A 12,538-nucleotide genomic window follows, 5' to 3' on the forward strand; every position below is an offset into this window, starting at 1 on the left:
TGGAGCACCTCAATGGACGGGCCACATCATTGATACTGTTTGTATACTGCTATTTATTATTATTTGATTTTTATTATCATATTAGTAATATATTTTTTATTATTATTTATTTAATTTAATAATTTTTTAGTATAGTTATTTCAGTGTTGAGCGCCATAGATATAATGTCCCTTCCATTTCTCTGACTCCTCGCTTCTCTCTAATCCTGAACTCGGCATTGTACCTCGACCACTCTCCACTCTCCAACCCTGACCTCGGCAAAAGTACCTTCTACGCTCCGGATATCTCCTACGTTGAACTCGGCAAGTATAAAGACTACTCTGATCTCTACATTCCTGACCCGGCTGTCAAGGCAAACCAGAAAAATACGCTCTGGACGTGGCCCCCGTGCCTGTGGCTGGTGTTTGTTACTACTCCCATCTCAGTACCGGGGTCTTGTCTTGTTTGTGGTGAGCACAGCGTAACACTCATAAGAACACAAAAATATGTCAAATCTATGCCTTTGCCTGTTAGGGGTTGATTCTGTATGTACCAAATCTGCCGATCTACCGCTTTCACTTGGAATTCAATTTCAGATGAAAACGGGCAGATTGTCTGCTTTAGGCACATATAGAATCAGCCTCTTATTGTCTGTGTGAACTTAAGCAAGTCAATTGTCTGTACAGTCTTAGGCCCATATGCACTAAAGGGTGCTAAGCTCAGGGGTGCGCAATGTGGGTGGCACAGGGTTTACAGAGGCCACAGGCGCTTCCCGAAAGCATTCCTGCAAGGCCTCTGTAAACTTCTCCTTACCTTGGCTCAGACGGCTCCTGGTGACGCGTCGTGGCATCAAGTGCCGCCGAGGGTCATGTGACATCGCGTTGCCATGGCAATGTGACATCATTACGCCAGAACGTCAGACCCAAGGTATGAAGGGCAGCGTGACTAGAAGGGGAGAGCCGGCAGGGGGCGCAGGGAAAAAAGATTGCTCTCCCCTGCTCTAGCACATCTAGATTAATGGGAATTAGGTCATACTAAAGAGCACCCTTTAGTGAATATGGGCCTAAGAGTCACATATGCACTAGGCGTTTATTCTATGTCTGCCAAAGAGGCTGATTAGGCTATTTTTGGCCAAAGTTCCCCATTTAAGTTATTGATGCTACACATTGAATCAGGACATTTCATACATGACATGTTTATCTTTATTAGGCTGTGTTAAGACATACTGTAAGACACCTTATGGCACTGTACTGTAAATATGGCCACTATTAAGGATTTAAAGCCCTCTAGGCATGTCATTGTGTTGGACATTGGACTGTAAAGACTGAGTAATGTGATGAGACTGTGTAATCATGAACCAGCGAAGGATGGTTAATGTTTTAATGCACATTTAGGCTTTTTTGAAGAATATGCAAGTGGCTTAACAAAGGCAAAAGCAAACACACCTGCACAAATAGCACAAACGTTATCTCTAAACTGACCTTGCCTGGCAACAAAATGTTTGCTACTGTACAGTATACAGTATGATTACCTGACTAGCCAAAGACCTGCCAAAACAGAAACAAGAGCACCCACCCTCTACATCAGTGGTTGACAACTGTTTTTGGTTAAGGAACCCTATTATATTGTGTAATTCTGCAGAATCCCAACCCTCTCTAGTAGCATATCTGAGATCAGATGCATTGTAAGGAACCCCGACCCTCTCTAATAGCATCTAGTTCAGATGCATTGTAAGGAACCCAACCCTCTCTAATAGCGTGCCTGAGATCAGATGCATTGTAAGGAACCTGGGCTCGATGCCAAACTTTCTTCTCCCAAGTAATGCCTCGTGATAAGTTATATTCTGCACTAAGCAGAAACACAAATCACAATATTTTACTTGTAGACTCTCGGATTCACACCCTAAGATGCAAGGGTATTGTGAGATTATTATAAAGAAAGGTCACTCAGAGTTTCTATAATATAAGGTTTGTTGTTTATTGTATTACAACAAAAATAACCAGAAATATCACAAGCAAAATTGCAAAGATAATAAGCTAACTTTGTAAGCTAACAGTAAGCTAACAATCCATTTCTAACTATGCAGAGATTATTTAGTTAGTATGCCTGTCATACTCACGAACCCAAAGATATTATGATAGGTCACGCCAGTCTCAGCTAGGTCTCGTCTCAGTGTGATTTCCCACTTCGGTTCTAATTTAATATGGAGGCACGCAGACTTATATGGTGCCTATTGTTTACTGCGTACGTGTCTGACGTGTAATATGTGACCATACTCTGTGGCTACTGACGTGTGTTTACCAGCATTTACAGTTTGACCACAGCGTGACTACAGCGTGTTTACGTGAGCCACTTCTGCTTTTATGTGTATATACTTGTGTACCAATATCCTGTCCACTTCTGAACAAAACAACCCTTATTTCTAAGACAAGAAAAAGCTAACATTCTGACAATATGCTCTAAGCTGTGCTAAGACATATAATTATACTATATATATATACCTGTAACCTGTAATAAGTATGCTATATATGTCGTAAGCTACCTGTAATCCATAACACCCTCTCCTACACATAATTATATTTTAGCTAATGCAGAAAAACTAACAAAGCAGAAAATATTCATTATGTGTACTTTTGTATGACAGTGTCACAGCTCTCTGATGTTGATGAGCATGAACCTACAGGAGTTTGTGATGGAACGCCAAAACACCCACAACTGCGCATATGTGCACAAGTGATCCCACGATGGGACGGTGTCAATCTGTAAAAATCACCCAGTTGCAAAGCAGGTTGATTTTGTCGTTCATACATACTCAACATAGTAGTGTTCCACCGTGCCACAAAACAATGTTGATGTTTATTACCAGAACACGCAAACAACGTGGTACAATTATATGACCCGTCGCTAACAATGCTGATATGACCTTCTTCAATTGTATAAAAAGACATTTGAAATATTTGACGCTGAATGTCTCTACACTTGAAGTTGGGTTGATCACCAAAAGACAGTAAAGATTTCACTTGACAAAAATTACATAACATTAGCAAGCTACGCGGAAGCAATGTCCCATTAGGAGTTAAAACTGAAAACGGTCCTGAGGAAACAAGAGAGTCCTGATACATAAAGTCTCTCATCGTATCGTGAACTGCATGCACTTTACGGGGCTTCCGATGTGGCAAAACAACTTTATCCAAGTACATTCTCATGGAGGTTTGATAGGACCGTGGTAGACGCAAAATTTGTGAAGTATCTTTTTTTTGTCTGTGTCCATGCAACAAAGCATGCTGCAACAGGTTAGATTTGACCTGTGTGCTTAAAACAGTATATTAGTATCTAGGTAAAAATATAAGAATATATGCTAGAAGTCAAAATGTGATTAAGCTGATTGCCTCTTCATCTTCGGAAGAAAAGAGAAAACACGAAGTAAAATAACAAGGATTATTATCCCTAAAATAAAAAACAATAGTGGTTTCAAATACACTAGGATTCCAAACGCGTTTCCTAGTCCACTAAAAATACCTTTACCAGTAGTTTGTAGGCTGGTGCCTATTTTTGACAAAAAATTATCTGTCATTGGCCAAAAAGTTTTCAGTGATTCACCTAGTGTAGTTAACCACTGGGGAAAATCACCCGGGTGTAAATCAACACGTAGTAATTCACTGTGAACTCTCTGTAGGAGTGTATGCACTATATCATGTGTGAACCCTATAGTTATCTTCATTTTCTTCAGATGTGCCAAAAAGGCTGTCATGTGAGGAAGTCTCAGTGTGATAGCTGGTACCTGGAAATGTACGGCAGATGTAAGTGTCTTATGTAACAGAGGTGGAATAAAGGTACAGTAGTACCAAAACACTGTATACTCCTATTAACTGTGACAAGTGATGCCTGAAAAGGAGGTATATCGCAATCCTCTTTTGTAGACAATACTATGTAACTCCCATTATCTAGACTGTGAATTAATGTAAAAGGAGTTTGAATTGGTGTTGCAGTTATTGGGCAGTTGCTACCTTGCATCTGATCATTGCAAGGCATGTGCTGTATGATGTCGTCACATACTAAATAACCTTTATCAACACATCGTATAGTGCTGATGAAAAATTCACGATCACATTTCACAGACGTATTGAAATGGTTGAGCAACCTGCACCCTTGCGAAATAAGAACCTGTGTGTGTTAAGTGTCCAAAATTAAGCAGTTCCCAATATGTTGTATAAACATCTCCTGGAATAAATAATTTGTAGTATAGAAAAACTTCCCATAAAGAGTCATCAGGGTTATGAACCCGTCTGTGGTTTCTTTCTCGTATGTCATAAACTGTGGTTTGTGAAACATATGCTAGGAACTCAGATTCTTTCGGACTTAAATTGAGATTCTGTGTGATCCAAGCGAGATTTAAAAGTGATATATCAACCTTTTGACTTTGCAATGTTAACCTGATAGAAGTGATGTGATTAAGAATAATCAAAGCTTTGATTTCCTCAGATAACACTGTAATGTCTGAAATTGTGTATGAAGCAAATGTTATCAGATGATCTCTTAACACCAAAATACCTCTCCTTAATTCTTCATCATTTGAGTCAGAGATTTGGCTTATAACAGAAACAGAATCACTCAGCAGGTGTCCTGTGGTTATAAGAATATCATCGTTAGTAAGCAATTTCCTTGTAGATGATTTACTAGAAACCTTACATTCATTCATGAAATATGTATCATTTTCATAATACACTATGGTATTAATTGTAGCATTTGTACCCCACATTGCCTCTGAGTAGGGCATGTTAACAATATTATGTGTGGTGCACGTGTCATATTCACAGGGTTTATCATCTGGAGCTATTTGTACATTCATCAAATCGCTCATTGAACTGATTACCGTGTCTACATTAATATGCAAACTATCATTGAGACATTTCTGGAACAGGGAGTAGACTTTATAATTAGGTTTCATTATCATTATTCGCTCCACACACCAAAAACCTCGTACCCCAGAAAAATGTAAAAATCCTTGATCAATCATTTTCGGTTGCCATTTAAAATAGCCTTCCGTGAGATTGTAATAAAAAGAACAGGGAGTACACCCGTATTTGAATACTGTATTGTCTTTATCCCAGATTCCGTCATTGATCAATTTCTCCAATGTGATACCACACGCATTCTTGGAACCTTTACATGAATGGCTGTAGTATGTAGTATTGGTAAATTATGCAAAGCGTGGTTGAGTGCAAGTGTCCCATGCTGTAGGTTCACGAAACAACATACCATCACCTTTTATTTTCCATTCTTTCGGAAGTGCTGCTGTCTGTAGCTGTCCAGTTTTAGCATCTTTCATCATAGCTTGAAGTTTGAGTAACAGTTCATCAGCGGTTGTTGATAGGTTGTTGAGTAAATACTGTCAGAGCAAAATACAGCAGAATTATAGGCTCTTACCCCTCCTGGTATTCTGTACTTTTCTTCTTCAGCACCTTCCCAGAATGCCACTCTTGGATCAGTCTGTCCGTTGGGAACAAATCCTTTCTGAATATTTTGACCTGTATTTAGATAGAAAATAGAGTATTGCTTATACCTTATATTGTCCATGGTTACACCAGGCCGAGGGCAATGATCAGCTTTCAGCTCCTTCGTTGGCCATTTACGTGTTCCTTGAAAGTCAATGAAATAGCAATGTCCAAATTCAGCATAACAACGTTGTTCACGGTAGCTTTGTTGCTTCCAATGGTCATGCAGGGGTAAATCATATTTCAGGCTTGTAGATTGCAGCTGTTGCATCTGGGCATTCAGATGTTGTGTCGCCAGCTTCCTTCCTTGTGGCGTAGTTATACCAGCCTCTTTAGCTAGCACAGTTGAATCAAACAGCACAACCTGTGAAATCCCCAAAGTCTTTCGTTTCTGGATGATAGGTTTAGGAAACGGCTTCCAAAACACACCTTGAGGTATACTCACCGACTGTACCTCCACCGGTTTCAAATCGTAGTGAAGTCCTCATTTCACGATTCTGGAGTCTGGTGTGGTAATACCGTGTGCAGCTGTACGTTGCCAGTTGATGATCTCGCCTTCTTGTTGAGTCACAAAATGCCATTGTAACCTGAAAATAACGCTGGCGGATATTGCTAGAAAAGCAAAACAGATTGAGAGACACAAAATAGTCTTAAACAGTCTTTTCTTCGTGATTACCTTAGCCATTGTTTGATAGGCCTTCCTGGAAATATTGCGATGATCCGGTATGGCAGGTAACACATATGTATGTCTTTGGTCACGGTCAGGGAAGTCAGCTTCGTCAGCTTCAGCTTGTTGGACCTCACCTGAGTGATTAATTTCCACATCCTGTGGTCATGCAGTCTGTGCTCCGAGAGACTGCAGCTCCATCGAAGTCTGTGGCAGATATGGTGTCTCCTCCATCTTTTACAGTTTTTTCACTGCAGTGAGCTGTGGGTTTAAGATTGTCGATACTCACAGTCCTTTCTTTGCCTTTGGTATCTCGGATAACAAAGGTACGCTCGTTTAACTTTTTCAGTATCGTGGTTGGTTTCTTCCACTTAGGCCGCAACGGTTTTATCTTAGCAACCCTCTCCTGGACCAAATGTCCAATCTGCGGCGTCCAAGCTTTAGGATTACGTGTTGTGTGGGCTGTATGGGAAAAAGAATCCCTCAATTCTTGTACAATTAATATTTGTTCAAGTCTCCCTGGGACAGAAATAGAATCATTATTAAACTGTGTATTCATAGGAGTACCATATAACAGTTCATGTGGTGTTTTACCAGTTGTTGTGTTAGGAATATTATTTAAACCAATTTGGACCGTAACCAAAAGTGGGTACCACTGTGTAGGACGATTAGATAGCATTTTGGTTAAAAGTCGTTTCACCTCGTAATTTCGACGTTCAACCATTCCAGACGATTCCGGGTGGGACGGCGAGCTGTAGGCCCACTCAATACCTAATATTGCGGCCCATTCCTTGGTTTCTGTTGCTGTGAAAGCAGGTCCACCATCGGAATGAAAGGCCTTGGGCTTAGCTACGCTTACTAAGGAGACAATTAATCGTTGAGCTAGCTGTCGTACTACGAACGGGGTATAACCACGTAAACCTTGTACAAGCATCAACACAAACCAAAACATGTTTGTAGGAATGTGATGTAGGTAATGGTCCAATATGATCTAAATATATTAAATCAAACGGCTTGCTCGGTATTGCATTAATAATAAATGGTGGTGTCTGATGATTAGGACTGTTTACCAACTGACATGGTTTACAGTTTCTTAAAACTGACTTAACCGTTTTTCTCATATTTGGCCACCAATATTTGTGTTTCAGTGTCAACAAAACATTTTCTCTCCCTAGGTGAGGGTGTCCCACACTGTCATGTGCTTGCGTAGCTATCTGCATTCTGCTTGCTACAGGGGGAACAATGAATTCATTAGCCTCAATTACAACCATGCAATTATTGTCGACCTGTTTAAATGAGTATTTCTTAGGATAACCAGGTGGATTTGGCCTGGTAGTATCCAGACAAGCATACAACTCTGCATCGAGACTGGCTGACTTTGACTGTGCCCTTGTCAACACTTTGTTAACGGCAAATTTTTGACTTACAGTTTGCGCGAGACTATCTGCAAACTGGTTACCCATAGTATGAACCGTTTAAGCAAGCGTTCTATGCACTGGCTCATGTACAATTTCAATATCAGGCTTTTGATAAAAATAGGCCGCAATTGCCTTCCACTTAGCAATGTGCGTTAGTGGTTTTCTTTTGGCATTCAAAAATCCATTTGATTTCCATATTGGGAGATCCTGCAGTGCCGACCGTGCTAAATATGCGGAATCTGTAACTATAAGTACATGTCCTTTAACTGTAAGTGCTTCTTTCATAGCAAAAGCTAATGCGTGAATCTCTGCAAACTGTGCAGAGTGATCTCCTATAGGTAATTGCCAACTGTGCAGCAGATTCATATCTAGCAATTCCTGAACCTGCAGATTTATTTACCCCTTCTTTGCTTGAATCTACAGCTGAACCATCTGTGTAGAAAATGCATGTGTAAAAATCGTTTGGATGTGTTTGTGTTTCCCATCTCACTCCTTCAAAAGGGGATGGCAGTTCATCCAATGTCTTTAATGTTTTGTCATGCACAAAATGTATTTGCGGATCTTCTATGATAGTATACCACTTTAACCATCGGCTTCTTAACGCCTTCCTGTCCGGAATGGTCTGTTTCTGCAATGTTACTAGTGAAGCTGCTGAAGTGTATATATAGATATCCTGTCCTTGTGCCAAATCACGTGATTTTAACACAGTAAGTGTAACCGCTGATAACAACTTCTCAAGCGGCAAATATCTTTTCTCTGTATTTGTGAATACATAAGATAGAAGTGTAATTGGTACAGTTTCCATAGCATTGTAAATCCAGGCGGGATTGCTGCTTTAGATATTGTGAAGCGGGGACATCCAGACACTGGTTATGGGGTTAAGGAAACTAGTCATTCACACCTGGCTTTTATTTCTAGATCCGACATTTACACACACACACACACACACACACACACACACACACACACACACACACACACACACACACACACACACACACACACACACACACACACACACACACACACACACACACACACGTAACAAGGACTAATTGTATTATAATGTAATACAATAAATACATTTATGTCAAAAACGAATGTTGTTCTGACTAGGAATTTATTAAATGTATTTTATTTATATATTTTATTTTAAAGCGGGGTTGGAGGCGGGACTAGGGGCGGGTTGGGGGTGGACTAGGGGCGGGTTGGGGGCGGGACTACGGGTGGGGTTGGGGGCGGGACTAGGTGGCGAGTAGATTTTTTGGTTGGGCGAGTAGATTTTTGGGTGATTTGTCGAACACTGTATATATATATATATATATATATATATATATATATATATATATATGAGAAGCGCAAGCTCCATAGCGTAACTCGGCTAAAAGCAAGTTTAATAAAACAGCGAGGCACAAGGACCAGCACTCACAAGGGGAGCTAGGACACTCGCATGTCAGGGAGATTAAACCTCTGCTGCAACAAACGTCCCGCCGTTGATAGAGTGAAAATCGGCAGCGCTGTTTCTCTGCGTCTGGAGTCGGGAAATCCTGCCTCTCGCAACAAACTCTTCTCCACATCAGCTGGTGTTTGGATACCCGTGTATGTCTCACAACACGTTTTGTCACGTATTTGACTTAATATGGGGCTAATGGAGTCACGTACGTGACGAAACGTGTTGTGAGACATACACGGGTATCCAAACACCAGCTGATGTGGAAAAGAGTTTGTTGTGAGAGGCAGGATTTCCCGGCTCCAGACGCGGAGAAACCAAGTTTGATGTGGAGTTCTTCTCATGTGGCAAAATACCCAGAACGTCCCTCAAATGTGAGTACAACTGTTTGGCCCCTGCTAGAAAGGCCATCTAGGACACGGGTTCAGCCCTTTTACTACTTGCAATACAAACATATCGCCACAAGCCAAAATTGGTTTAAAAAATTGACATTTGGGATAAAAGTGAGTTAAACAAGGAGAGAGTAGTTGCCACGTGAAAGCGCTAACAAGCGTGGCTTATTCATTGAATATATTGGAGTCCCGTCCCAGCGGGTTACATACGGCAACCCCCAACTGTGTTTAGATCTAGCTGCCCTGTTAGAAGAGAGATCGCAGTGGACGCTGTTTGTATTTTGTATTTATTACTTGTGGACATTAATCCTGCAATTTCCTATATAAACTTTCTGGATCTGGTTGATCCTTTAGAACAGGGGTGCGCTAAGTTTTGATCCTGCGACCCTCTGCCTGCTCACCTCCCCCCCCCCCCTTCTTGGCTCCGGTGTTAAATGACGTCACGGGGTCATGTGATATCATGTTGCCATGGCAATGCGACGTCACGTGACACCGCAATGCTGGGTTACCATGGCGATGTGTCGGCGAAGACCAGGTAGGAGAAGCTGCAGAGGCGTTGCGCGGTCCCCCGGCATTTAATTTAAGTGCCTTGGGGGAGAGCGTGGGACCTCTGTAGCCGCAGTTCCCCTCCTGGAAAATCTCCCACCCCCCTGGGGGGGCGCACCTCTGCTTTAGAAGCTGCTCTGACTCCTGTGAAAATCCATTCTCCTTTTGGAAAACCTGATAGTACTTTTTATATATGGTATATTTGAGTAAATGTATTGTCTAATCACCTATAGAAATGTATAAATTTTTATATTTAATTATACATATGCTTTTTAGTACCATAGATTGCCTGTATATACTGTGTGTGTGTATATATATATATTTAATATATATATATATATATATATATATATATATATATATATATATATATATATATACAGTAGCGACAAAGTTTATTCGAGCAAATGCCGCTCGGCAGGATGCGTGGCGGCAGCGTGGAGAAGCGTTGAGTAGCGGCTCGTTCGCGTGACGTCGGTGACGTCACAGTCAAGCGAGCGCCCGGCTTCCCCGGCTTCCCCGGCTTCCCCGACTCCCCTGAAGGTTTGAAGTGAGGTAAGCGGGGGAGCGGGGAAGCAGAGGGGCACAGCAGGCGCAGCTAGAGGGTCGGGAAGATGTTTAAATTGCGCGCGGATTGGAGGGGGGGGGAACGGAGGGGACGCGGCTGGATGCGGCTGATGTGCTGACTTTCCTCAGCACCAGCCTGAGTAAATCCCGGTGAACCGGCGGCATTTGCTCGAATAAACTCTGTCGATACTGTATATACACTGGCGACACACTTAATCGCAGTGCGGCCAGATCCGCAAGCCGGGAGATTTCCCGGCTTGCTAGTGGCCGCCCCTGGTGACGCGCGGTCACGCGTCTTCGGGAGCCTGCGCCCCCTGCACGCGCGTCCAGGGCTCCCCGAGGGAGCCCTGGTGTCCCGCGATGTGGGGGACGGCGGCAGGGGGTTCCGGGGGACCCGGCGGACCCGGCAGCGGTAGGGAGAGCGCCCCGATCGGAGGGCGCTCTTCCGCTGCTTCGGCGCGCGCCCGTCACCCTCCGGCGCGCGCCAGGCTACTGCTGCGGCCAAGAACGGGCAAATGCTCGAATAAACTTGGCCGCAGCAGTATATATATATATATATATATATATATATATATATATATATATATATATATATATACAGTGGTTGACAAATCACCAAAATATCTACTCGCCACACAAAAAAATCTACTCACCACCTAGTACCAAACGTGTGCTGTTTGGGCCAATATTTACTCGCCCGGGGGTTAAATCCACTCGCCCGGGGCGAGCAAATGTATAGGATTGTCAAACACTGTATATATATATATATATATATATATATATATATATATATATATATATACACATATACATATATATATACATATACATACATAATAATTTCAGTTGTATTATTGCACTCACATAATATTGCATGTGTGTATTTATGCATACACACTCAGATATGTGAGTGCATCTAATGAATTGGTGTATGTAACTTCTTTGCGCTGATATTGTTTTTTTTTGTCCATTTCAAATAGTAAATTGCAGTAATAAATTACTGTTTTCATTTTGCAGAAATGTCATTATTGTAAGTTATATGGAGCATCTATTGGCTGTGATGAATATAAGTGTGGTAAATCATATCACTATGAGTGTGTGAAGAAGGATAATGGTGAATATATTTCAGAGGAAACCAAGGAAATTTACAGGTAAACGACTACAGTCCATGTTTCAACTATTTTTCTATTATGATTCTGCTTTTTTCCATTTGTTCCTTCTGTTTGTTTTGTCTATGGTATGACTAACTTTGGGGCTGATTCAATATACTTTGCACTGCGAACAGCCACATTGCAGTATATAGAATGAACCCTTCTATTTGAAACACCAGTGGTAAGAAGGGATTACTCAATTAAACTGAAATGTATTCCAAGCGCTCACAGACGATCCTAAGAAACTGCGGTTTAAAAAGTTGCTGCTTAGATTTTAGTCGATAGCAAGAAATACAGACAGCAAGATGTAGAGAAAGAAAGCTGGCAGCTAACCGTGGGAGAGACAAAGAGGAAGCCATGATAACAGAGAGCAGGATAAGGAGGTAACAAGGTTAGGGGATTAAAAATGCATTTTATACGTGTATACATCTTATCTAATTTGTCATGATGGTTCAAGCGAATGGCATGCACCATGAGACCTATTTTTGTAAAGCACCAAGTGACTTATATACCTCCCCAAACACTCCTATGCAACTCATGGAGAGATACCTAAACACACCAGAGATGCCTTGCAAATATGCTGTCTCTCCCTGTCTATCTCTCTCCACCTCTACCAGTCTCTGCCTCCTTTACCATATTTCAGCCTTCTTCTTTCTCTCACTTGCTTCCTTGCTCGCTTTCTCTGTCCCCCAGTTTCTGTCTCTCTCCTTCTGTCTCCCCCACCACAGTCTCTGTCCCTTCTCCCTGTCTCACCCACATCTGTCTCTCTCTCCCTCTTGGTATGTTTTTTTTTGCCAATTTGCCCTACAGTATGTATACTAATGATTTAAATATAAATGTTATTATTTTAAGTGTTTGTACAATACTTCATGC

General features: G+C 41.7%; 1 protein-coding gene across 3 annotated transcripts in view; it reads left to right on the plus strand.

Moving 5' to 3' along the window:
* The window catches only part of PHF11 (PHD finger protein 11), a 175,048-nt gene that overhangs the window by 80,243 nt on the left and 82,267 nt on the right, over positions 1–12,538 (plus strand). For all 3 annotated transcript variants that reach the window (XM_075591937.1, XM_075591938.1, XM_075591939.1), the window contains one exon: positions 11,532–11,665. In XM_075591937.1, coding sequence (XP_075448052.1) covers positions 11,532–11,665 — 134 coding nt within the window. The remainder of the gene's footprint in view (positions 1–11,531; positions 11,666–12,538) is intronic.

Source organism: Ascaphus truei, chromosome 3 (assembly GCF_040206685.1).
Source record: "Ascaphus truei isolate aAscTru1 chromosome 3, aAscTru1.hap1, whole genome shotgun sequence".
Taxonomy (NCBI): domain Eukaryota; kingdom Metazoa; phylum Chordata; class Amphibia; order Anura; family Ascaphidae; genus Ascaphus; species Ascaphus truei.